The sequence below is a fragment of the Fukomys damarensis genome, unplaced genomic scaffold (assembly GCF_012274545.1).
Source record: "Fukomys damarensis isolate Sample0158 unplaced genomic scaffold, DMR_v1.0_HiC HiC_scaffold_16, whole genome shotgun sequence".
NCBI lineage: Eukaryota > Metazoa > Chordata > Mammalia > Rodentia > Bathyergidae > Fukomys > Fukomys damarensis.
This window is the reverse complement of record NW_022900928.1, coordinates 66,087,598-66,114,799: the sequence shown is the minus strand read 5'-3', so window position 1 is coordinate 66,114,799 and position 27,202 is coordinate 66,087,598. Positions and strand designations below refer to the sequence as shown.

Sequence of the window (27,202 nt, the reverse complement as noted above, 5' to 3'; positions counted from 1 at the left end):
TGGAACTGGCTTCTTTCTCTCTAATGGTTCAGCTTTTCTTTTCTTTTTTTTTTTTTTGTACCAGAGATCGAACTTGGGTCCTTGCGCTTGCAAGACAGGCAGTGGCACTGCTGAGCTAAATCCACAGCCCCTCTAATGGTCTCAGTGATTGCGATTACCTTACCCTCTTGCCCTCAAGGCCATTCTTGGCTCTGTCTTTCCAACATCAACTCGAGGCCTTGTTCTACTCCCCGTCTTTTTCTTTAGACCGAAATGTGCTCGTTTCTCTTATCCTCCGAAAACTTTCTTAGACTCTAGTTCCTCCTCCACCTACTACTCCAAATTTCTTCCCAGCATGGTCTACACTTGCTCTTTGTCTGCTGCTCATGTATCTGGCTTTCACACACACTACCCCACTGCAACTCTTCTAAATAATCTATAACATTTATCTGGCCAAATCCCACAAACAAATTTCAAATATAGTCTTATATTGGTGGCCTCTCTTTAACTTTCAGGTGCTTGGTAATTTTCTCCTAGAAGCTTTATGCTTCCTATGGTATTGTACTCATGTAATTCCTATTATATTGTACTAAAATACAATAATCACTTCTGTGACCATTACAGCTATTTGATCATTCTTTTATCTCTTTGAGATTTTTTTCTCTAACTACCTCTTAAAATGTGGTGTCTTACAGTTCCATCCTCAGCTCTGTCTTCTGCACACATCACACAGTACTTGTGTGATTTTATGGTTTTAGCTTCCCCCAGTGCTTCCAGAGAACAGGTTTCAAGCTTAGTTCATCAACCTCTTGTTGGATATTTTGAACTGGAAATTTGTACAAGCAGCTCATACTTGAACCTTGTGCTCAGTGTGGCCACACTGAAACCTAACTCTTCAATCAGACTATGAGTTCCTTTGATAAAAGCCTGTTATTCATCTTTTTATCCTTCTGGATATTAGGATCCCATCCATACTTTTGGCCAGTTGACCAACTGACCAACTAAGTGAGTAAATGCTACAGCTAACTCCAGCTCTGGATCAAAGAACATGTACATTTTCCTTTCAGTTTCTTTGCTTGTGCCATTTGCGGCTATGTTCAAGCTTAAGATGGCGGCAGCAGGCTTCTCTTTAGCTAGTTAAGGTCTCTGTTTTGATTTCACAGAGAGAAGTACCTTATTTCTCCCTTGAACTCTGCTTCTCTCCAGCAGAGAACAGTAAAAGGCTTAATTTATGCTTTCCCTTTGAATTCTAAGGTGATAGCTGAGGACAGGTCAAAGTTAGGATTCCAATATCTCTATCTTCTGGGAGATGACCTCTTCCCATACTCCCCTCCTCAGGCTGCCAGACCCTGTCGCAGGTTCTTACCTTGGAGAAGAATGACCACCAGGATAAGGCCAGCCAGGCCCTTCCCCTGCTCCATGTCAGTCTCTGTCCTTCCCCAGCGGAACTGCGGAGCAGCCCCTCATGACCAGCAGCCTGTTTGGCACCTAGCCTGGCTCCGCCCAGCACCCTTCAGACTGGGCGCCTGAGAGAAGGCAAGAAGCTACTGCCTCCACCCTCAGCTTTGAGTGCAGCCTGTGGAGGCCTCAGCAGGGCTGCAGGTGTACATGCCTTTTGCTTTTCCGTTGAGGGGTGCAGGGTACAGGAGGGAGGGCTGAATTCCCACGCAGAGACTAGGCTTGACCTGAGAACCACTTCAGATACTGGGTTGGGGGATGAGTCTGAGCCCTTTTCCAAAGGAGGGAGATGTCCCTGCCCCCAGCTGTTGTTAGGGTCACAGCCAGTTGTCACTTGATACTAGAACTAATGAATTTTGGCTGGACTCTCAGGTGCTTGGGGCTAAGGCTACGAAAGGAAAAACACCTCAATCTCAGCCTTCACTAAAGGCTTTTGTCACTGTTCTTTTGAGATCATCAGACTGGTGCTTGCCTGGAAGGGAGTAAGTGGACAATTCCAAACAGATAGCGCATTTCTGTACTTTTGGGGGTGGGTGGTAGATGGGCAGGCCCGTGCTGAGTTTCCAGGATCTCAGGCCTCTGTCTCCCTCAGCCAGTCAATAAATCAACAATAATTGACAGAATTCTCATTATATACTAGGCACAAGCAAGATAGAGGAGTGAGCAAGGCTGACATATCTCTGTCCTCAGGTGCATGACATCCAACTGGGGCAGTGTGGAGTTTCAGATCCCCATTGGTCATGGGGGGTTAAAAAGATCCACAGTAGGGCCAGGGATGTAGCTCAGTGGCACCTCAGCTGCCTGGCAAGCACAAGGCCCTAAGTTCAATTCCTAGTACGAGAGGAAAAAAAAACCCAAAAAGGTCCATAGTCTTTGGGGGAGGTTCAAATTTGCCCTAAATTAATTATATTATTATTAATAATTACTTCTTTACATAGTGAGACCATGTCTTGAAAAAACAAACAAAAAAACCCCAAAACAAAACTATTTCTTACTGATCATATTTATGTGGCAGGCCAGGCATGGTGGCACATGCCTGTAATCCCAGCACTTGGGAGGCTGAGGCAGGAGGATCACTGTGAGTTAGAGACCAGCCTGGGCTACACAATCAATTCCAGGTCAGTCTCAACTACATAGTGATACCCTGTCTCAAAAAACCAAAATGAAACAAAACAAAACAAAACATATTTATGTGACAGGCACCATGTCACTTAAAAAAATCCTCATAATGATATTCCAAGAATCAGGCTCAGCAAAATTCTTTGACTGGCCCTGTGGGTAGCAAGCATTGGTGCCAGGATTCAAATATCTGTGTGTGTGACTCTAAAGTCTAACTTCCCACTGGCTAGAAGCTGCTTTATCTGGTGTCCAGGCTGCCCAGTGAAGGATCCCAAGAAAGACCAGCGACAGGAACAACCCAGCTGAAATGGCTTGTGCCTTGGTCTCCTACCCTCTCTTGAGCTTTGAGAAGTAGCAGTGTTTAGGTGAGAGATAAATGTAGTTGTGTTACCAATAAACTCTGAAGTTCTTGTTTTTCATTAGGAAAGACTGCACTAAACCTCCTTTCACCTCCTAAAAGTTTGGGTAACTTTCTCCATATTCTCTGCCTTCAGCTTAGCCCCCAAACTCTCTGCTCAGAGAAAGAGCAATTTGCACCTGCTTCTTTCCTACCCCACCTCTTGCTACTCTTGCCGAGATGGCCTCTCATGAAAGGCAGAGAGGCAGACATATTCTAGTTCCTTTGCTACTCTTCACTTTTTCCGTATACCCATGAGTCAGTTGGAGGAGGGTAGCCCTCACCCCAGCTGGTAGTTCCGTGATCTAACTCTATCTACTGGTTGAATTCTGAAAGATGAAACATAGCAGGTTTCTGACTGGTCTGGTTCTGGCTGCCCTTCTCCCTCAAGGTAAGTAAGACTTCTCCAGGTGAAGGAAAGGACCCAAGAGGGACATTTGCACTGGGAGCGAGGTCTACTAGTAGGAGTTTTGCAGAGTAACTTCAATTTGCCAGGCACTCAGGCAGGGCTGAGATGGAGGAAACAGGTGCTCCACTTTCAACTACTTTGGCCATAGTGACTGTTGGTCTTGAATGTCTTTCAGAAGGTCTTTGGCCAGAGATCTGTGGGAAATGGTTCAGTATGTGTATGTCTGAGCCTAGGGCTGGAAGAGGGAGAAGAGCTACATGCCTTTTTTTCTTCTATAGCAGATGGCTCTGAGGTCCGGACTCTTGTTCTTTTGGCCACCAATATGTGACCACCTGGAGCCATGCCCTAGGACTTTAGGGAATGCTTTAAGAGAAAAGATAGATTTGACAATGGGATAGAGGGTCACTGTATATGCTGTAGAATGCCAACTCATCACAGTTTGCCTGGTTTTATTTTATTTTTATTTATTTATTTTTTGCCTGATTTTAAAACTGAAAATTGCAGCTACTTGACAGGCTGAGGCAAAAGGATACCTGTAGCCTAGGAGTTTGAGACCCGCCTGGGTAATATAGTGAGACCTCTCTGCTAAAAACAAAACAAAACAAAACAAAACAAAAAAAACTCTGAAGGGGCTGGGGATGCAGCTCAGTGGTTTTGCCATCTGCTTGGCAGGCACAAGGACCCCAAGTTCAATCCCCGGTACCAAAACCAAAACAAAAAAACACTTAAAAACCCCTGAAAACTGGACTGGGGACATAGCTCCATGGCAGAGCACTGCAAAAGAAAAGAAAACAAAAGCCCCTGGAAAAGTCCCATGTCCCAGGAACCTCCTCGGCCCCAGGAAAACTGGGTCAAATAGTCACTTTGATGGTTGCACTGGGACCCACAAGATTTTCACTGGAAACAACTCCAAGAATGACTATAAGAGGTGAAGCAGTGGGTGTATGTATCTCTCTGAGGGCATGTGCATAGGCTCGGGCCCTCATTCAGAAGCCTGAGAAGCAGCTGATTTGGAGTTTTTTAGAGGATGCTCTGGTATCCAAACTGGGGGCTGAGTATAAAGCTCAGGGTGAACATAGATTTCACTATTTCCTGGGATGAGAAGTTTGGATGCCAGTGCTCTGTGGGCCTGGAGATAACTCTTGCACTGTCGGAGCAGTTCAGTGGATCTAGAAAAGCTTTATTCTCACCTCTGGCTCTTAATACTTCCCATAAGACGTGATTTGTGTGTGGAGGTTCAAGAACCAATTTGATAAACAATTTTTTTTCTGTCCCCTTAAGCAAGAGTGGAGCAACTAAAATTTTTTTTTGCATGAGATTTGCTCTGGTAAATCTGGACCTATGTTTGTGTTTTTGTTTTTGTGGTACCAGGGATCGAACTCAGGACCTTGTGCTTGAGAGGCAGGCACAGTGCCAATGAGCTAAATCCCTGGCCCAATCTGGACACATGGATTGGGAGTTCATAGCAGTTCCTTCGTGCCTCAGTTATTGTGGACCCTCAGAAAGGCTTTAGTATTGAGTTTACCATCCCCTTGTTAAATGTTAGGAAGGAGCCATGGGAAGAGGAGAGGATCAGAAGGTGAAATGGGAGTGTTCTCATTGGCTGGGAAATAGAATTAGATACTTTCTAGTAGAAAAATGCAGGCATCTCCAATCTAGAAACAGTTTCTTGCCTTTCCCTGTCTTATGGGAGGCTTCATCAGTCTGTGCTCCCCTTCTACTTCTATTTTTTTTTCACTTTTTTGAGACGGGGCCTCAGTATGTAGTCAGGCTGGCGTTTAACTCACTATGTAACTCAGAACTCACTGTGATCCTCCTGCCTCATCGTTTTGAGTGCCTGGCTTCCCCTCCTGCTTCTAATTAGGGGCCTGAACTCATTTTCAGGAAAGTTCTTGAATCAACTGAGCTTCACGGTTTTCTCTGTTGCCCCAAGTCCCTTTAGACCTGTCTTCTGCTTGGACCGCAGCCTCGTCCTTCCTGGCCTCTGTGGTTCATAGGGAACTTCTGGAAGCTTTTGTTTGTCACTTCTGCCCTTCTCACTAGAAACCATAAACTGTTCTAGACTACCAAGGAGGTCCCCAGTGGAACAAGGAGGCTAGTGCAGACCACTAGCTATCTCTGAGTATGGTATTTCTTTCCCCTAGTGAGCCATTTCCAGATACCTGTGGAGGAATTTGAGGACAGAGTGTTTGTTAGTTGCAATACCAGCATCACATGGCTTGATGGAACAACAGGGACAAAAAGAGAAAATGGTGCCCTTCTGGACCTGGGAAAACGCCATCTGGATCCACGAGGATTGTATAAGTGTTTGTTGGACAAGAAAGATTCTACTGTGCAAGTATATTATCGAAGTATGTGCCTCTTGGACCCTCTGGACTAGAGTGGCGGGGCCTCTGGATGTGAGAACTTTCTGGCTAGAAGGGGATGTGGTGAACCAACTCATTCTCCAAACAAACTGAAGTCACTTTGGCAATTAGCCAGATGTGGGGGGCTGCACAGTGGGAGTGATTGCTTAACTAAGCCAGGCTGAGCAGTAAAGGCCTTGTTCCTGCAGGCTTGGTTGGGGGAAAGGTATAGTCCGTCACCTAGTTTCAGGTCTCCACCATTTAGATGATTTCTTGGTTCTCTTCAGGAATTCCTTGGGATGAGGATAAACATATGGAGTGGTAAGGCCATCATCAGCCTTTCTCCCTGGATCTTACTGCAGTTTAGGTCTTGTCATGAGATCCTAGGGTAGTACCAGAAGGCAGGGTCATTCCCCGATCTTGAAAGCTATCTTGCTCTCCCCTCTTCTTCTTTCTCCACAGTGTGCCAGAACTGTGTGGAGCTGGACTCTGCCACCCTTGCTGGCATCATTGTCACTGACATCATCGCCACCCTGCTCCTTGCTTTGGGAGTCTACTGCTTTGCAGGACATGAGACCGGAAGGCTCTCTGGGGGTTAGTGAAAGAGCAGAATGTGTGCATGTGCCATGTGTGTGTGTGTGTGTGTGTGTGTGTACCACTGAGCTCTGAATCAGCTGAATGGTCTCATCTGGAAGTCACTCTTGCAATGTGTACAGACTCCTCCTACCGTGTGTTGAAAGCACTTGTGTACCTACATTGTTCACACAGATTTCTGAGAATGTGTAGGGCATGGCCTGATGAGGATCCTGCTGAAATTTTCATGAGTCTCAATGTCCCCCCCGCCCCCCCAATAATGATTTCCTGGTTCTTTCAGGGGCTGACACTCAAGTTCTGTTGAAGAGTGAACAGCTTTATCAGGTGAGCATAGTAGGGTGGAGGCAGGAACAGGAGTGAGTGGGGATGGAGAGGCTGAGCTAAATGTTGTGTAAAGAGTCCTAGTGAGGAACTCATCACTAGGGAGGGGTGGGGAAGGGAGGCACAAGCTGTCATCTCCAGGATGTGCTGGGTCTCTTCCCGAGAGACTTCTGACTTGACTCACTGCCTCCCTTCTTGTCTCTTAGCCCCTCCGCAATCATGAGGATGCTCAGTACAGCCGTCTTGGAGAAAACTGGCACCAGAGCAAATGACCTCAAGACTGGTAGCTTCTAGAAGCACATTGTTAACTGTACCATTCCTCCTTGCTTGGCCAATAAAGATATTCCCTTCCATTCAGCTGGTGCCTGCACTTCTTAATGCTCTTGGTCAGGGCATGGAAATTGTCCTGAAATGGCTGGGCCCTCGCCTACCTAAGTCTTTCCTTCATTTCCTCTTGTCTGCTCCACAGTGTGATGTGTTGTCTCCCACCATGTCCTGGCCCACTGGTGTCTTTAGCCCAGCGGGTTTCCTGGCTGAAAGGTCTCCTTTCCATACTCCCTTTGCTACTTGTTGACTCCATCCCCTATCACAAGCCTTCTGAGAGCGGGCTGTTATGTTTAGGAGCCTTGCCACAGAGAAGTTTCCATGACATCATGAGCATGGGTGGCAGGAACATCAAGGGGCTCAGTGACTCCTTTCTTATCACAGCTCAGAGGGTATGTGCTACACAGTCACATTGCTACTAAAGAGCTTGCTGTGACTTTATGTCCCTGTTAAATAGCTGCCACTAGATGTGAAAAATCTCTCCTTTCCCTCTATGGAAGGTACCATTTTATCTTCTTTACCCAGTACCTGTTCCTGCCCTGCCCCTACCTTCTGTATGATAAACTGGGATCAGAAACCCTTCATCAATTAAAACAACTTGTTGCTCTCTGCCTACTTGGAAAGCTGGTGTTGAGACTGAGAGGGGGCTTTGGAAATTTTTAGTAGGTGTCTTCTTCAGCCAGCAGACTAGTGGTGGTTTTAAACTTTGGGAGCCTGAGAGATTTATTAAATAAAAATGTAGATCCTTGGGCCCTACTCTTGAGGAATAGGGTCCCCAAGTGATTCTGAAGCAGCCCAAATTCAGAGTCTCTGGTTTAGAGGAAGAGTGGAGGCCACTTACTCTCTTGTGTCCTTTGTGTCTCTTCCTGGAGCCTACAGCTGGGAATTTTTGTTTGTTTGTTTTCTGAATTCACAAGTAATTTACAGAACTTCGGGACAGCTTAATGACAGCGGGAGATTCCTAGACTCAAATTCCCAAAGGAGAAAAGAGCTAACTTCCACTTAGTTGGAGACATGGATGATTCTGACCACCTCTCCTTGAGATATAAGCAGACCTTAATTTCATAACAGAACAAGCTTCCAATTTAAATATGCTGCATTCAAAGTTATGATTTATTTTTACTCTCTATGTCATTTTCCTAACCCTAGACAGGTGATGGCAAATGTTTTAGAGTCTGAGTGCCCACACTGTAACCCCAAACCCACTTATTTATTGCAAACTGACAACACTGCAATTAAACTTGAATATTGGGTTGTAGTTTAGGAAAAAACCCTAATATATTAGCATTTTTTGTCTGAAGAGAAAAACAAATAACACACATGCCATAGGTTTGCCACCACTGTCCTAGACCCTACTTTTACAATGAATACTTCTACCTTGGGCTTCCCTTCCCAGCCTGTATTTCACCAACACGTTGGACCTTTCTTATGTCCTGCATACTTCCTTATACCTTGAGTTCCTTGTATTGGCTTATGTGCCACATCCACCAGATCTCAACGCTCGCCTACCATTGGAGTCTCACGGGAAGTTTAAAAATACCAACGTCTAGGTACACCCTCGGAGTTTCTGAACTTATAGATCTAGGGTACAAATGAGCCATAGCACTTTGACTAGATCTGGGGCACTGGTATAAGTACTACCTCAAACAGTACTTCTTTGTGATGAGGACAGCCAAACTTTCTATCGGCTATTTTGAAATACACAATAGGTATTGTCAACCATAGTTATCCCACTGTGCTACAGAACATTAGATGTTATTTCCCTCATCCAACTGCACCCCTGTATTTGTTAACTATCCTCTCTCCATCCCTGCTCCAACTGCCACATGGGCCTCAGGGCTTTTAAAACTGTGCAGGGTGATTTTGATATGAAACCAAGATCGAGAGGCACTTACTCTCTATCTGAACCCCTGGCACCTTCTCTCTCCCTCCTTCCCTCCTCCTTTAATTTTATATTTTATTTTATTTTATTTTTATTTTTTTTGAGATAGTGTCTTACTATGTAGTTTAGGTTGGCCTTGAAACTCACTGTATAGTCTGGGCTGGTCTTGAACTGGTGGTGAACATCCTGGGCATTTTATACAGTCATGATACCTGTTAATAGACAATTTAACTTTTTCTGTTTCTGTTGGATGTGTCTTATTTCTGTTTCTTGGCTTATTGCACTGGCTAAAACTTCCAGTAGAACGCTGAATAAGAGTGGACAAATCAGGTGTAGTGGTGCACACCTGGAATCCCAGCTAGTTGGGAGGCTGAGGCAAGAGGATCACAAGTTCAAGGCCAGTCGGGGCAATGTAGCAAGACCCTGTGTCAAAATAAAATAAAAAAGGGCTTGGGAAGAGACATCCTTGCTTTGTTGGTGATCTCAGAAGAAGAGCATTGTTTTTTTATCATTAAGCACGTTAGTTGTAGTTTTTTCTTAGATATCTTTCAACACGTTGAGGAATGTCTCTTTTCTTTTCCTTTTTTTTTTTTTGGAATGTCTCTTCTCACTGTAGTTTGCTGAGAATTTTTATCCCAAAAAGAGATGTTGAATTGTCAAAGGCTTCTTATGCTCTGATAGTGATGACTATACAATTTTACTTTTTTAATCTGTTAATAAGGTAAATTATTTTGATGATCTGATCCATTAAACCAATTTTGTACTCCTGAAAAAAGTCTCTACTTGGTCATTCTGTATTATTACTTTTATATATTGTTGAATTAAATTTGCCAAAATTTTGTTAAGGTTTCAGTATCTTGTAGAGGCTGCTTCCTGCTAGCATCTCTCTCCTGCCTGCAGCCCCTATGCACTTGCCTAGCCTAGAGGTGGCCAGACATGGTGGGGCACGCCTATAATCCCAGCACTCAGGAGGCTGAGGCAGGAGGATCCCTGTGAGTTTGAGACCAGCCTGGGCTACATAAAAACCAGAAGAAAAACCAAAAAAAAAAAAAAAAAAAAAAAAAAAAAAAAAAAAAAAAAGGTGATTTCCCCTCAGGACCTTGCACTTGCCAGGCAGGCACAGTGCCACTGAGCTACATCCCCAGCCCCATGAATGGGATTTTTTTTTTTTTTAAGACAGGGTCTTACTATGTAGTTGAGACTGACCTGGAACCTATTATGTAGCCCAGGGTGGTCTCGAACTTACAGTGATCCTCCTGCCTCAGCCTCCCGAGTGCTGGGATTACAGGCGTGCGCCACCATGCCCGGCCATGGATGGGTTTTGATGAGGAGATAAATTGGTTTTCCTATTTGGGCTATGGAAGAATGTTCACCAAAATGCTTTACTTCTTGGACACAGATTTTGCCAAGCTAATGTGAAAGTTGATGATGATTGAGAGGAAAAATTGCAAACTTCATCTACAGCAAGATTGATGGCATGATTATTTAGAAGTAAAATACTGATGTTGGATCATCTTCTAAGATTTAAACTTTGAAAGCCTGCTAGAAGGCTGCTCCTAGGGAATACAGCTATGCACACACTTGGAACTTGCTCAATGATCTTCCATTAGAAAGATCTCCCTGTTCAGCTAAACCATCATAAAGTGGTGAGAAGAAGGTACTCCTTCCCAAACTCGCCCAGGTGGGAAAAATTAAAAAAATTAAAAAGAAAGAAAAGAAAAAGTATATCTATATTCATTTGATCTGAAGTTTCTTTTAATATCTTTGTTTTAATGCCTTTGATATCAAGGTGTCTATGATTCCTCCAATAATAGGCAACCACCTACATACATGTCCTATTGGTTCTGTTTCTGTAGTAAAATTGGGTCATGTGGGCTGGGAATTTAGCTCAGTGGCATTGTGCCTGCCTTGTAAACTAAAGGTTCAGAGTTCAATCACTGGTACCAAAAAAAAAAAAAAAAAAAAAAAAAAAAAACACACATCAAAAAAAAAAAAAGACTCATGTATTTGTAGAAGCATGTCCAAAATTTGTAGGATATTCTGGCAGCCTGGAGACTCAGGGAGGAGTGGATGTTGCAGCTGTCTAAAGATAGTGTGGAGGCAAAATTCCCTCTTCAAAGGACCTCATTCTCTTTTCCCTTCAGTTGATTAGATAAGGTTCACCCACATTATGAAGGGTAATATGTTTGACTTGAAGTCTACTGACTTAAATGCTAATCTTATCTAAGAAATACTTTATAGCAACATCCAGATGTATTTGGCCGTATATCCGAATGCTGTGGCCTACCCAAGTTGACACACAAAATTAACTAGAATAAGCAACAATTTACAAGTATTGCCTCCTCAGTTTTCTGGAGGAATTAGTACAGAATTGACATTATTGCTTCCTTTTGCGTTTGGTAGATTTTGGCAGTGAAGTCATCTGAATTTGATGGGAAGGTTTTTACAGATTCAGCTTACTTACTAGGTAAAGGGCTATTCAAGTTATCTTTTATCTTCAGCGAGCTTTTTCAAGGAATGTGCCCATATCAACCAAGTTGTTAAATTGTTCATAACGGTTGTGGACTGAATGTTTGAGTTCCCTTCAAGTTCAAATGTTGAAATCCTGATCCCCAATGCGATAGCATTAAGAAGTGGGGCCTTTCAGAGGTGATTATGCCATGAGGGTGGGGCTCTCACTAATGGGATTAATGCCCTTATAAAAGAGATGCCAAAGAAGCCATTTGTCTCCTTCTGTTATATGAACTCACAGTTCTTCCCAAGGTCCCTTGAATTATGAGGGCATAGCAATGATTTCTAGCCCTGTACAAGGTCCAAAGATACCTCTGATCCTTTCAGGGAAATTTTTCTTTATCTTCTCCTTCTCCTTCTCTTTTGTACAGGGGATCGAACTTGGGACCTTGCACTTGCGAGGCAGGCAGTGGCACCACTGAGCTAAATCTCAGACCCTTTTCTTTAGTTTCTTGTGGTTTTCTCTCAAGTATGTGCTGACCACTATTAAGCTGAGAATTTGAGAGGGGTCCTCTTCAGATCTCTGGATTTCTCCCTGGGCATCTCACTCCTTTCTTGAACTCCGTCCTACGAACTGTAGAAGCTTTGGTCTCCATTCTTGCCTGCTGACTTCTGGGAGATCTTCAGGCTCTACTTAGTTCTTTCTTCCTGCACCACAACCTAGAAAGTGTGTCTAGGTTGTAAGCTGGAGCATTATTAGGGCTCGTCTTATTTGCTTCCCATCCTTAGGGCTCATTTCCCATTGTTGCCTGATATTGAATGCCTTAAAATTTATTATTTTAACCTATTTTGTCTTGTGTTTTAGCTTTTACAGGACAGATTCAATTTTTGTTGCTCCATCTTGGCCGGTGGCAGAAATCAATCTTTTCTTCCATCCATTTAATCTTTTCCTTAACTCTACATTCCTCCTTTCCACTGTGTCCCACCTCTACCCTGCATCCCACTGCAATTTTTTTGAGGGGACTACCAGAGATTGAACTCAGGACCTTACACTTGCCAGGCAGACACTGTGCTGCTGAGCTACATCCCCGGCCTCTCTGCAATTCTATAGTCCTTCAATAGTGTGTATCCCTCCTATCCTCTGCATTCTATATATATCTGCAGCTCTGCATACTGTTATCTTCCTCACCTCAGCACTGCCTTGTTCCTGCATTACTCCACCCCTGTCCCAAGTAGGAAACCGACTCAGGGTTTCAACTCCATTTCTGTCCCTCCACCTGTCTTTCCAAGAACTTCATATGGGCTGGAAAGCATTCCTCACTGCCACAATCAGTACAGGATAGGTGTTGAAAGAATATATTGGACAAGCTTCGGCTTTGAATTCCAGCCAGGCCCCTCACTGTGACTTGTACAAATGACTTAGCCTCTCTCAGGCTCACTATTTTCATCTGCAAAACAGAGGATGACAACGCCTATCTTGTGGAGCCATCATAAAGATGAAATGAGATGATACATATAAACTGCTCCACAGATTCTGGAGCATAGTAAATGCTCAGTAAACATTAGCTGTTCTTGTTTTTATCATGCTGAGCCATGTCTTCCCTTGTATGAGCACAATCAAATACATATAGAACAAAATTGCCACCCTCGAGCCAGCCTCTGACCAGCAGCTAGTGGTGAGCAACATCACTGAGACTCCTTTGGAGCAAGAGCTGGTGCTTAGAAGTGACATTTCACAGGAACAATGAGTAAAAGCTGTAGCCACAAGGCCAAGGCTGGATGTGCCCAGTATGTGGAGGGCTCCTGATCAAAAATGGCCTTTTTTTTGTTGTTGTTGTGGCCATACACATAAATAGCCTTCTGGTCCACAGGAGGTTTCTGAGTGCAGAGGGTGAGGAGAGGCCGGTCTGAGGTGGGCGGGCACAGCTCCTTCACGTTCTGCCCTCCTCTCTGCAAGCTAAGCGAGCGCTGTGGGAGACAGAGAACGAGGTCTTCCCACACTGGTCTCTGGGCGCCTGGCTGCCGCAGTGCGATCACTCCTTGCATAGCCCACATCCTGTGCTGCTTAACCGCAGCCCCGCCGCAGAGGCTTTGCTGCAGCAGCTGTCTCCTGCGCCAGAGGGAGGGGCGGCCTGCCTGCGAGGCGCCCTTCCTCCGATTCCTGCAGCCTTAGTTCAGTGGCTCTTCCTGGGACCTTATGGAAACCCGTGTCCACAAGCCGCCTCTTTCGTTACCTCCATCTACCTTTCGTAGACCCTGTTTCTGTCTTGCCCGTTTGATGAACTAACTGCACCATCAGAGATCTTTCAGGCACTCTCTGCCATCTTTGATGTTTTTGTAGAAGAGTTGGTTAAATTTCTCTCTTTCCTATTCCCTTCTCAAAGGAGAGCTTCAGGTAACCATCAGCTGGGAAAACAAACTGTACTTGCACTTGGGACCATTACTGCAAGCACTGATCTCCCTTAAAGGTGGGGAGAACCTGAGTTGTCCTGTGAAATAAGGTGGCCTCTGAGAACCTTCCAGGAAAGAAACAGCAACTCTTTCAGCCAAATACACTTTATTGCTTTTCTCTATTAGTAGATACAAATGGTCATGCAGTGGCCTACAGTGAAGACCAGGGAGGGGGCTCAGGGTGGACTCTGGATGTGGACCTGGGAATGAGGCAGGGCCCCTGCCAACAGTCCTTCCCCACAGAAGGTTGCAAAAGACAGAGAGTCAGAAAAATATAAAATTTTCAGGGACAAGGGCAAAAAATGAGAACCAAGAACTGTCATATGAAGGTACAGGATCCCATTAATGAATGTAACTGTATTGTAGACCTAGACTGTACCAATAAACTCAATAAAAAAAGAAAAATATAAATTTTTATGGAGTTGTTAGGGGAAAGGGGCAACTTCTATGGAGGAAAAAGAGGGAACAAAAGGCAGAAATAACATTCATGCAGGGGGAAAGTTCAGCAGGGAGTGAATAATAGAAATAAATATGCTGACAAGAGGGCAGGCCAGGTGTGAGGGCCTAACCAAGGACAGCAAAGCAGCAATAGCCTACAGCTGGATACCAGCAGCGAAGACGGGAAGAGGGGAGCAAGGGACAAGGCTGTAGAGCATGAATTCACCATGAAGCCGAAGAACAATTCTCTGTAGGGTCCAAGACTTGTCCAGAGAACAAGGAACAGCAGGATGCCCCAGGAGAGCCAGGCCTGAGCATTGTCTTCTGGGACCATCAGACTCCTCTCTGATTTAGGCCGGAATACAGGTCCCGTTGGCCTTTCCTGATTGGCTAGGAGCAGGACAAAGAGGGGGTGATTAGCGGGGTGAGAGGAAGTAGAGCCTAAGGAAAAAGGGCGCTGAAGATCTAGCTGCAGTGCAATGGGAAAAACTAAACTTGGAGTTAGGAGGCAGGCTTGAAATCTAGGTTCGCATGAAGGTAGGAGACTGACTTGAGCCAGTCACCTTCTTCTGTGAGTAGCTTTTGTGTCTCAAAAAAGGGACTCAGTCTAAAGACTCACCTCTCAGAGCTTTTGTCTGGGTCAGATGAAGCCACTTATGGGAAGGTAAATACCACACTCTTTGCTGGTGCTCAATAAATATTTGTTGAGTTTACCAGGTATGATAGTCAAAGTATTTAACAGGTGGCAATTCACACCTTCTGACCAGTGAGAACTATGCTAGTGGTCCTGCTCCATGGCAAGAATGAGGTCTTTAATTAGCAAATTAAGAGGCATTTGGGCGAGGGAAAAGCTGTCTTGTCTGACAGTGTGTGGGGGTGGAATGAGGGGAAGCTTGGGCTATTTGCCAATGAAGTATTATTTTTTTTAATTTTCATATTTTAGTAATTGGTTGACTGCCTTCGTGCATGCTGGTGGGCTGTCGGCCCTGAACTTATCCCATTAGAGTTTATATATGAGGTGTTTTCCATGACTGTGTTCCAGCCAATGTATAAGCCAGGGGAAGAAGAGTGTGTTTCCTCCAGCTCCTCCTCTCCATGCTTGTGGAAGTCAAGCAGGCTTTGTGATGATCCCTGCCTTGAAGGAGGCAGAGGTGGGCACATGGTGGGTTGTCCTGGGAGCCCTAAGTGAGGAGCTCTGGAGTCTCTGGAGGTGTGATGGGCACTCCTATCTGTTCCCCTGCCCCTTAGAAAAGGACACCCAGACCCCAGCTTCCCACACACTCTAGCCTGTTACCTCATAGTCTGGGTTCGGAACAGGTGGCGGCCTCTCCTTGTTTTGTCCTGTGGAGGAGGGAAGGTAAAACTATTTTTTACCCACAGAGGAACATTAAACTTGCAGGGCTGACTGCTGCAGTGACTTTAGTAGTCCTCTTTGTCCCTCCTTCTATGTCTCTCTTATCTATGCAGTAGCTCTTTCCTTTTCTTTCTTTCTTTTTCTTTCTTTCTTTCTCTTTCTTTCTTTCTTTCTTACTTTCTTTCTCTTTCTTTCTTTCTTTCTTACTTTCTTTCTTTCTTTCCTTTCTTTCTTTTGCTTTTCAGGGCCTTCACACTGAGCTACACCTCCAGAACCCCCTGCCCCTTTGAGACAGGGTCTCCCTAAGTCACTAAGTTGCCTGGGCTGGGCTTGAACTGCTGCCTCAGTTTCCCAGAGTGCTGGGATTACAGGCATGTGCCATTATGTCTGGTTTCTTTTTTCTCTCTTTCATCTTTTCTTTCATACTATTCTCCTCACTTTGTCTCTTTTCTTAGCCCAAGTGCTCCTGTTATTTCTTTCTATGGGGGAAAAGGAAAAGGCAGGAATTAACATCCCCAAAGGCCCTCTTCTCACAGCTTGGGGGGACTAGCTCTAACTACTACTGTAGACCGCTGACAGGCTTTTGTGAAGGCTCATCTTGTTAAAAAACATTGTTATGCTTTTCTGGAGAGCTTGGTATCAGAGTGAATGTGCTAAAGAAGCTGTTTGACCTCGTGTGGCCTTCCTGCCCATCCTGGCCCAGGCTGGGTACCCGCTGGTGGGAATGCTCTCTGACCAGGCTTTGGGGTCTTACCCCTGGGCCTGCCCCCAGCTCCAGTTCCTCGTTTCACAGGCTTGGCCTTGGCTTTCTTATTCTTGCTCCAGTAATAAACCAGCACCAACAAGCCCAGAGTGATGCAGATGTCCACTATGACGATTACGACCACGGCTGTCAGGTCAACCTCCATGCAGTTCTCACACACTACAGGGGACAAGGTGGGGAAAAGAGAAGAAATGAACCAGAAGAGATGCCCCAGGACACTGCAGAAGATGAAGAAGGAACAAAGGAGCTTCTCCCCTCACACTCACTTGCCAGGGCCAGAGCCCTTCCTTTCAATGTGCTGATAACAACATGGATAAAAACAAGCCTCAGGGCCAGGGATTTAGCTCAGTGGTTCTGGTGCCTGCCTCACATGGGCAAGGGCCCCAGTTCCATCCCCCATACCCAAAACAACAAGAACAACAAGAACAACAACAATAACAACAACAAAACGAAACAAAAAACAAGCCTCGGTTAAAGCTTCATTACTCATTAGTTGTGGGAATTGTGAAAAACATTTTCAACCCAAAAAAAACACCTCTGTTTCCTCATCTACAAAATGGAAACAAAATAGTATTTAACTCGTGGCTATTGAAAGGATTACATGAAAAAAAATCCCTGGTAAGTGTAAAGATTTTTGGTACCGTGCTTGAAATGTTATAAGCCCTTGATAAATATTAGTTCCCATCACTGTTTTATTATGCTTTGGCTTAGGTGGTTTTTATTTTTTTATTTCTTTTATATTTATTTATTTACTTGGTTTTCTTTTTTTAAAACTCACTATTTAGTCCAGGCTGGCCTTGAACTTATAGTAATTCTCCTACCTCCGTCTCCTGAGTGTTGGCATTCCAAGTGTGCATCACCACGCCCAGCTCTTTTAGGGGGTTTCTAATAGATGTTTTGTGTCTCTTTTACAAGTTTTTGTGAAGAATGTGCTTGTGGATGGAGCATCAGGTAAACTCTTACTAGAATGCCATTGCTTCTGGGAGTGACACAGTGTAAACGACCCAGCTCTGTCTTGTGGGAAGTTATTTTAGACCTAGCACTGACAGGTTACTCAGATAGCTCTATGCTGGTATTTAATCTGCATTCCGAAAAATATTGATGCTGTGAGTCCCTGGAGAATCCCAGGATTGCATGTAAGAGGAAGACTTAAGATGCCAGAGGACTGCAGGTAGGGTTGGGGAAGTCAGTGAGCCTGGCTATTTAAAACAATCCTCTGGAAAATTTCCAAGTTTTAGCTATTATAAATTGTGCCACTATATTAAAGAGTTTGAAGGTGGGGAGGGGAGGAGGGGGAAGACCTGGCATGTAAAGGTACAAGATCCCAGTAATGAATGTAACTGTACTGTCTACCTAGAATGTACCAATAAATTCAATTTAAATGAAAAAAAAAAACAAACAACAAAAAAACGATCCTCTTGTGTTACCTCTAGCTTTTAGGTAGAGATAATGACTCTTTTCATTGTCTGTATAGCAGACGTAATAACCACTGTGCTCCATTTCTGAAAAGTTTTCAATTATTAGTTGTTCGTTATGTTCACCGGATTCTTCTCCATCAATTTTTTCCCATTTTATTGAGTTTGTTGCAGGATCCAGAAAGCATGTCACCACTACCCTGGTTCCTGAGATGGAAACTTTATATTCTGAGGAATGGAAGACAAGAGATGGGAAATAGGATGGAGAAACCAAGAAAAAGAAAAAAAAAAAAAGACAAATTAGTGACAAGAAAACTAACCAAATGCAGAAAGTCACTTGTAACCTGGGTCTTATACTTGCTTGTCAGAAGGGAGGCTTACTGGCTAGAAGGTTTGGAGAGGGGATGGGTGGGAGGAGGGGGACCAGAGAACCTTCTAGAAGGTACTTTCAGGGTTTGGGCGGGGAAATGAGGACTGGGGAAGGGAAAGGTAGAAGTAAAGAAAGCTTCACAAAACTCCCTTATTTGGAATTTCTATAATGGGGTTGGGCCTATATAGTGCAGAAATCCTTAGTTCATGGGCTAATCTCTTTCAGTCAGTTTCTTCTCTACCTACCAATCTGGGCAGCTTAAGTGACCATAAACTCACGTTTCGGTGTTTCATTTTCTGGAAATAAATAAAGAGGAAAAAGTATTAAGAAAAAAATTCTGATTTATATTTAAACTTGAGGTAAAATTTTTCTAATGGGACTAGACAATGCCCCCCAGAGTTCTCAAAGTGGGTGCTGTTACTCAGGAAGCCCCAAGCCTTGAAGGTGAGGAATGTTCTTAACCTGGAGACATGCTATTGGTATACTGGAACTTGCACACATTGAATTGTGTTTTGTTGTTGTTGTTGTTATTTGTTTTTGGTACTGGGGATCAAACTTGGGACCTTGTGCATGCAAGGCGGGAGGCAGAACCACTGAGCTAAATCCCGGCCCTCAAATTGTGAATATAGCAACATGTGCTCCTTGACCCAGACCCACGAAGGAAATCTTAAAGTTCTAAAGCTGGAAAAATTCTAGAAGTCTTCTTGCATTAGCCAGAACTTTCTTCCATACACATATAGAAAGGTCTTTTCAAAGATAAAGACCTCTACACATTTGAATCACAGAGTCTTATTCATTTCTTATTATTCAGAAATGCTTCCTTATAACACAGTTTTCCATAATACAGATCAAACATCTCATTCCATATCATTTTCTCTGTTGTCTTTAGATGACGCAAACCACTCTACAGATTTTACTTTGAGCACTGGGGATCAAATCTACTATGCTGGACACACTCTTCCATGGAGCTACATTCCCAGCCTCTGCTCTACAGAGGCCCTGTTCTGCAGATTTTAAAGGAATGGCTCTTCCAATAAAAAGCGGCTTCACTTTGCCTCTGAGCACAATCAGACCTCAATTATTTTTGCTAAATGGAGGGATCATTGGTGTGAAAAACTGAAATCCACTAATGTAATTTGGGGAACCAGCAACTTTCCCCACAACCCTGGGAAGTGGGGCTGGGGGTCCCTGTTCTCTGGAAGGCTTGTGGCCAGAACAAGGGGCAACACTAGGTTGTGGAAGATCCTGTACATGGCAGATGGAAGAGGGCGGAGGTGGCAGTACCCAGAGGTAGCATGCTTCTGAGGAGGAGTGCTGGGCTCAGGGACAGAGCTCAGCTGTGTGAGCAAGGACAGATCATTTTACCTCTCTTCATGAGGGAAATGGAGATGAAATGCCTTCCTAATAGGCTTTTTATGAGAATTAAGTGGATTCTGAAAGTGGAAGTCAAGACAAATGCTAGTTTCTTCCTGTCCTGTTTGGGATCCTGCTACCACAGAGAAGAGAACTGAGTTTACACCAGCTGTTTGGGCAGCCATCTGGCCAAGATTGCATACAACATAAAGAAATCCTTCACCACCTGCTAATAACTGGGAGTTGAATATAACAATAGATAATATTATTTTGAATTACTAATTGTCCAGCATTGATTTTTTAAAAAAGGAAATGTTACATAAACAATAAATTATACATAACTTAAAAGTGAATAGAAGCCAGGTGTAGCGGCGCGTGCCTATAATCCCAGCCTGGAGATTCTCGGACTCTGAGAGGCTGAGGCAAGAGTATCACAAGCCAAGTTTGGGCAACTTCGTGAGAACTTGTGTCAAAATTTAAAAAGGGCCAGGGGTGTAGCTCAGTGTGAAGGTCCTGATTTCAATCCCTCAGACTAAAAACAAAGCAAAGCAAATAACTACACATTATACTCTCTGATAGGTTTGTTTGGAAAAAAAACACACAAAGAAAATTGCTAAGGCCCTTTATTGGCACACATTTGGTAGCAGAGATATTAGATTCAATACATTAATTTAAGGGCTTAGATGTTTATACTTGGAAATAGGTGTGTTCAGAAAAATTGTATACATGGCAATTTTCATACACATACATGTATTTCATGATGGTTAAAAATGTGCTTCAGTGTCATAAAAATTTGCATTTATATCTCTGTGAATGGGCTAATTATTTACTTTTTAAGCCTCGGTCTCTTCATCTATAGAATAGGGATGGATGCTAAAAGATTTTTTTTTTCTTTTTGTGGTGCCAGGGCCTTTGCACTGAACTATACCCCAGCCCTATTTTATTTTGAGACAAGGTCTTGCTAAATTCCCCCAGTTAAGCTTTAATTCACATCTTCCTGCCTCAGCCTCTCAGAGTGCTGGGATCACAGCCATCACATCTGGTGTAAGGATCAGTTGTACCCCTAACCCCACCCCTATGATGGCAACTGAACCCAGAGCCTTGTTCATGTGGGGCAAGCAGTGTACCCCTGAGATACATTCTCAGCCCAGTGTTAGAAGAACTAAAAGGAGAAATTCAGATAAAACATTTAGAGCAATACCTAGAACATACATGCCTAGTGAATTTTAAGGCTTATTATTAACATAGCAGTGTGCTTTCTCTCCCTTCCTTCCTTCTTTCCTTCCTTCCTTCTTTTTTCTTTCTTTCTTTCCTTCCTTCCTTCCTTCTTTCTTTCTTTCTTTCGTAGTGGGGATCAAACTCGGGCCCTTGCGCTTTCTAGGCAGGGGGCAGAACCACTGAGTCAAATCCCGGACCCTAGTCAGTGTTCATTCTGTATAATAATAGCCAAAATTCACCTACTACTTTTTATTTGTCAGATGATTTCTTAAATGAAATACTCACTCAACCCTTGTAACAATGCTATCAGCTAGTACTATATCATTATTACTGTATTTCTATTTTACACAAGATGTGCTAATGCACAGAGAAATTAAGTAATTTATTCAAAGATACCTGGAAAGTAAGGAGTTGAGCCAGGATTCAAACACGGCAATCTAACTTCAGAGTTAGACTCTTACCCTCATACAGTGTGGCTTTTATCTCCTTTACCTAAAGTATTCCTCTTCCTGGAATACAAGCTCATTCTTTAAAATTCAGCCAGTGAATCACCTCCCCATAGCCTTTCTCAACTATACTCTTCTTTCTTTATACTACATTTTATTCTGTGTCTTCCCATATCATTGCACACAACACACTCCATTACCAATTACTTATCCGTCAAGGTAGTTGGCTTCTTGAGGACAGGGAATTAGCAAAGCATCCATAGTTTTGTTCATTTGTCCATTCAAAAAATGTTTGTTGAGGGCCGGGGATTTAGCTTAGTGGTTCCAGCGCCTGCCTCGCAAGCACGAGGACTCGAGTTCGATCCCCGGTACCAAAAACAAAACAAAACAAAAAATGTTTGTTGGAGCTGAGCATGGTGTGCACGTGTAACTCCAGCTACTCAGGAGGCTTAGGCAGGAGGATTGTAAGTTCAAGGCCCATCTGAACAACTTAGTGAGACCCTGCTACAAAATTTTTTAAAAAAGTAAAAAGAGATGGGGATGTAGCTACAATGTTTGTGTTGCATGTATCAGGCTTTGGGTTCAATTCTCAGCACTGCAGAAAAAAAAAATTTCATTGAATATCTACCATGAGCCAGACCTGGGCCGAGTAAATGAGACACTGTCTCTACTTTTAAGAAACTCATAGCTCATTAAAAAACACATAGAAGCTCCAACCCACACCTACGTTGTGTTTTCTCTTCACAGCATGCTCAGGGATATGAATGACACGGCTATAATCAGGGCAGCTTGCAACAAATACAGGCACACCTCATTTTTCCCCTCTAACAGCTCTGGTTCTCAGTGTTTACACCTACGATTGTCCACTATGACCATCTTGACCCACATTTGAGAATAAATTGTATAGAATGAAAATCCTCTTACCAGTTTTGTCAGCATCTGAAAAAGAAACAATAAGCCATTAGCACTATTCCTATCAGTAGTTATGATCATTCCTTGCTTTTGTAGGTTAGGATGCCTCGCTGACTCTAGAAGACAATGGATCTTCAAATCCCTTTGGCTGTACATAGCGAGCTGCTTGGGGCCTCGTGTTCATTTGATGGCCATTTCCAAAAATGGTTGCTAAGGACACCTCCAGATAGGCAGCACAGTGGAAAGTGGACTAGCACGGTGCTGCTTCTGAACACAACAGTGGTCCCTTCACTTCGGAGGAGCTAATTGAACAGAGAGGCTTCTAGTACCAGGACACTGCAGACTCTGCTGCTGTGATGGAGAAAGCAAGTGCAGGCCAGGCGCATTCATATGCATGTGTGCTCATGGCCACATGCATTCAGAGCATTCAGACATGAGATTCAGAATGTGCATCCAAACGCTGCCTGGAGGGTCATCCAGGCTCACCCTGTACATGCATTCTGATTGGCCACATGTCCTGTATGAAACTGCACAGCAAGTAGAAATGGCAACAAATGAAAACTGTTGGCACTTTCCACTGAATTTAACAGTCTCAATTTTTCTTTTGAATAGTTAAGACTCATTTCTTACGATCTTTGTCGATTCCCTCTCCTGGGCTAGATTTATAAGGAGAAGGCAAAGAAAAAATAGTAGAAACCCCTTTTACTGGTCTCTGTAGGAGCTCTGTAGGAGAGAGCTCCACTCACAAATATGGTCAGTCCTGAGGGATGTGTCACAAGGGGGCTCTGTCATTGTGTGAAAGTCACAGAGGGTTCTCACATGAACCTAGATGGCTGCGTACCTAGTCTATATGGTATTGGCTGCTGCTCCTGGGCTATAAACTTCTACTGTGTGATAGATACTGTGTTGAATACTGTAGCCAACTGGGACACAATAGTATCTGTGCACTTAGACACACCCAAACACAAAAGGTACTGTAAAAATACCTAGTGATAGTCATTTTTCAGCTTTGCTATAATCTTACGGAATCACTGTTGTATATTTGGCCACTTGTTGACTGAAACATTGTTATTGGTGCATGGCATACCAAAAATTTGGAGTTGATTTTTCAACAAAGAAAGAAAGCACACCTTACCTTCCTGCCCCCAAGTGCCAACTGGGGAAAAAAAAAAAAAAAAGAAACAGAGTTAGTAGATGTGATTGCCTGCAATTCCAAGCAGAAAAAATGACTGTGGTTCATTTTGACCGTTGATGAAGGCACTGAAGTCCCTCCCAGCCAATGTTGCAGTACAGTGGTTTCTATAACTCAGAAGAGTTACATTTACTGTTGGGTGCTGACTGGGAGTACATGCTCACTTTGGGAGAAGAGGGCTGGGGATTTAGCTCAGTGGTTCAGCCGCCTGTCTTGCAAGCGCAAAGTCCTGAGTTCAATACCTAGCACCAAAAAACAAAAACAAACAAACAAAAAATGTGGGAGGAGAGAGCAAGGGAAATCTAGCATTGAACCTGAATACATGGTATTTGACCAACAGAAGTTAGAAGAAAAAGTTGGGATGCCTTTGGGGTAACCAGAAACATAACAAAAGAATTTTGCAATCAAGCCTCCATTTTGAAAATTGGTCTCAGACTGAAAGAAAAAGAAGCTCTTGACTGGGTACAAATATTGAGATTCTGGTTCCATCTTTGGCTCCTGCTAGGTTGATGGCTCAGTTTTTCCATTGTTTTCTGCTTGAGACAGAGGCAGAGATATTTGAAACCGATTACTCATCCAATAGAGCTTAAACAGTGAAGAACCTGATTAAATTTCTTCTGGGGCCTCCAGAGTCTGCTCCAGAATGACGTTACAGTGACCAGCTTTCCCGGTGTTACCTGAGCATTTTCTGTTTACCAATAGCCTCTGTACTGGGTGAGATATTCTCCCATCCCCAGAGCAGACTGAGCACTTTCTCATGATGTCAAATTTCTAGGGATCCTTGGGTCTTTGATATGTCCTCTTTTTCCCTTTTTCTTTTCTTCTCCTTCCCTTTCCTTTATGCTTTGCATTGCTTTGCCTTTTCTTAGGAAGAGCTTACTTTATACCACTGGTCTCTAAGAAAATGCCTGACTAATCCTGCAGGAGTCACATTCTATCCCTTGAGACTCAAAGTATATTTATTTTTTGCCTAGTCACAGAATAATGCACCTGGGAGCTTATTGGAAATGTGGAATGTGGAATGTGTTTCAGTCCTGAAACAGAAGCTGCATTTTAAAAGGGCCCCTGGGTGATTTGTGTCTGTATTAAAGACTGAGAAACCCAGGCAGGAAGTGGATATATAATGGCTGTGGCTCTGAGATAGGAGCCTCACCTATAATGGTATTTGCTGGCTCTTTGAAATAAAGTCATCATGAGCTGTTTTGCTTCATATAGTGCAGCCATCCTGAGCAATACCGATCGTCCAGATTAACTCCAGCACTAATCATATTATTTCCAATAATTTACTGAACTTGTTTGAGTATTAATTTTTTTCATGTGTAAAATAGAGAATATAATGCCTTTCTTCTAGGGTGGAGGTAAGGATAAGTTAAGGTGAGTAGAGAATTTTTCTTTACACAATATTAGCGCTCAATAAGGGCTGGGATGAGGCTCAGTGCTGCTGCACCTGCCTGGCAAGCACAAGGTCCTGAGTTCCATTTCTGGTATGGAAAGAAAAACAAAAAACAAAAAACAAAAAACACCCCAAAACCCAAAACACAATAGCACTCAATAAATGGCACTTTTTAACTTTATTTATCTCATGTGAGACATGCAAGTGCTCTTGGTTATTCATCAATTTATATCTTACCTTGCTTCAAAAAAGACTAAGTTAATTGAAAGCTCTCAGTCACTGGAAGAGGACTGAAAACTATAAAGCATTTAATTATATCAAAGATACTAAATTTTCTATACTTTGTGCAGAGTTTGGGTGCAATAACTTAGTCTCCTCAAAACAAAAAGCGGAGTTTAGCTCTTCTAATCTCTTTTGTGTTAGTTCTTAAGGGGTGGGTGAGTTAACCGACAGATAGGCTTGTTCTTGGGGGCAGAGACCTCTTTGCACTTGATGGATCTGATCATCTCAACTGCTTTTCTTTGGCTGTTCCCTGAATGGTTTCCCACGCACCTGGGCACATTGCTTTTGTTTGTCTCCATCTCCAATCCCTGCTCTAACGGTAGCACAAACAGTTCCTTATATCTTCTGGTAAATAAAACTCCTTCGCATTCCTGTGCTACATCTGGAAGACCCCGTGCTTCCAGTGTCTGGAGAAACCACCCTCCTTCATTCCACCCCACTCACCTGACAGGAGGCAGAGTCCCAGAACTCTCCAGAGAGTGCTCGACTGCATTCTTCTTTCACTGGACGTTTGCTTTACTAAGATGGCGGAGATGAGTCAGTTTACTACTTCTGAGAAGGAAACCAGGATATTTTCAGAAAGGGACATTTTTTAAATATGTGCCAGATACAAGTCCCTGGGGCCTTTGTTCCCAATCCTGGGATGAAAAAGGGGGTGCTCGAAGGGGAGACTCACCATTTTCTGAAGCAGGCACCTGAGGCTGGGAGGGGAGGAGGGTTTCTATACCCCACACAGGAAGTGCTGAGGGGCCTCAGGGCCCATGGGTTCTGCGTCACTTGGCAATGTTTAAGTCAGAGGCCTCCACCTGGATGGCCCGAGGAAAGCTGGGCCCCACAGATTTCGCATAAGGATAAACAAGAAGATCCTGGCAAAACCTAAAGGTGTTATAAGTACCTGCCATTTAGTTGCCTGGGCCATGTACGCATCCCTAGCATCTGCTTTCTCAGATGCCCCTTCCCCCTCTTTGCTGTGGCAGGAAGAGAGGCGCACTGAATATTTCTTTTCTTTATGGTGTTCCTGGCATGTAACAGCAGGATAGAGCCATCTCATTAAGAAGATCTTTTGGCTTGAAAATATGCGTCTGTTTAAAACATGAGTTGCCATTTTCCCCTATAATCTTTGCAAAAATACTTAATAATACAATACTCAATGTTAAGAAGGGTAAAGTCTCAAATCTACTTGTCTAAGGGTTAACTGACACAGACTTTCCTTGTTTATACACATGCACTAATCAAAAGTTTGCTATGTCCTGAAATTATGCTAAGGGCTTTACTGACATAGCTCACTTAATCCTCAAAACAATACTCCAAGCTAGGTATTATTTTTATCCCCATTTTATGCTGAGCAAGTCAAAGTTCAGACAGTTTCAAACGTGTTGTGGATTACAAAACAGGAACTCTAGAAAATATTTGGGCATAATTATTTGGCAAATATTTAATTCCACTGTACTTTGCTCTAGCTTTGTGGTGGGTGCTACTCTTCTAGCAGTAACAGGACAGATAGACCCCCATGGACAAAGAAAGGAAGCGTGGGCATGAAACAGCTGTGGGAGTGACAGAAGGGGAGCCCAAAAGTGGAGCATGGTGATACACACCTGTTATCTCAGCACTCAGGGGGCCGAGACAGGAGGATTGCTCCCAGTTCTGGACCAACCTGGGCTACATAATGAGTTCAAAAGAGACTCTATCTCAAACAAACCAACTAACTAACTAAATAAATAAATAAATAAAAACCAAACAGAAGAGGGGCCCAAGACAGTCTAGGGTAGAGAAAGTCTCCCTGATCAGATAATGCCTAAGCTAAACTGACAGGTGAACAGGGTGAAACAGGCAGAGCAGACAGGCAAAGGATCCAGGGGGAGCAACAAATCTGAAGTTAAAGATAAGAGAAAAGGCAAAAGAGAGGAGAAAAGGAAAGGCAAGAAGTCAGATAGGAAACTCAGTGGGGGCTGAGAGGGGGATTCATGAGCCATGCTGTGGATTTTCATGGATTTTCTGAGAGCACGGAAAACAATTAAAGGGTTTCAAACAGAGGAGTGACAGGCTGGGCATGGTGGCGCATGCCTGTAATCCCAGCACTCGGGAGGCTGAGGCAGGAAGATCACTGTCAGTTGGAGACCAGCCTGGGCTACATAGTGAGTTCCAGGTCAGTCTCAACTACATAGTGAGACCCTGTCTCAAAAACCAAAACCAAAACCAAACCAAACAAACAAACAAAAAAATCCCAAAAAACAGAAGAGTGACAGTATCAGAGTCTCTAAAATTTTTAAACCAAAAATGTTCTAATCATGGAAGTAATACATGCATATGTTAAGAACAACAAAGAATATGGGGGG

General features: G+C 43.5%; 3 protein-coding genes across 8 annotated transcripts in view; 1 reads left to right on the top strand and 2 right to left on the bottom strand.

Annotated features, from left to right (window-relative positions):
• Positions 1–1,498, bottom strand: part of Cd3g (CD3g molecule) — a 9,637-nt gene extending 8,139 nt beyond the window's left edge. Inside the window, exon 1 of the mRNA XM_010629347.3 lies at positions 1,346–1,498. Coding sequence (XP_010627649.1) covers positions 1,346–1,400 — 55 coding nt within the window. The 5' untranslated portion in view covers positions 1,401–1,498. The remainder of the gene's footprint in view (positions 1–1,345) is intronic.
• Positions 1–6,963, top strand: part of Cd3d (CD3d molecule) — a 17,789-nt gene extending 10,826 nt beyond the window's left edge. For 5 of the 6 annotated variants that reach the window (XM_033764369.1, XM_033764368.1, XM_010629345.1 and 2 more), the window contains 4 exons: positions 5,507–5,713; positions 6,170–6,301; positions 6,582–6,625; positions 6,829–6,963. In XM_033764369.1, coding sequence (XP_033620260.1) covers positions 5,507–5,713; positions 6,170–6,301; positions 6,582–6,625; positions 6,829–6,894 — 449 coding nt within the window. In that variant the 3' untranslated portion in view covers positions 6,895–6,963. Of the gene's footprint in view, positions 1–3,237; positions 3,345–5,506; positions 5,714–6,169; positions 6,302–6,581; positions 6,626–6,828 lie in introns of those variants that run through there. The other variant, XM_010629343.3, reaches the window with a different exon arrangement.
• Positions 6,964–14,109: 7,146 nt separating this feature from the next.
• Cd3e (CD3e molecule) lies at positions 14,110–25,743 on the bottom strand. Its single transcript, XM_010629349.3, has 9 exons — positions 25,543–25,743; positions 25,311–25,418; positions 23,135–23,155; positions 22,012–22,026; positions 18,349–18,366; positions 17,713–17,928; positions 16,277–16,444; positions 15,463–15,509; positions 14,110–14,558 (listed from the first exon to the last, which is right to left on the bottom strand). Exons 2-9 carry the CDS (start codon positions 25,357–25,359, stop codon positions 14,502–14,504), a joined length of 591 nt encoding a protein of 196 aa, XP_010627651.1. The 5' UTR covers positions 25,360–25,418; positions 25,543–25,743; the 3' UTR covers positions 14,110–14,501.
• Positions 25,744–27,202: the final 1,459 nt, after the last annotated feature.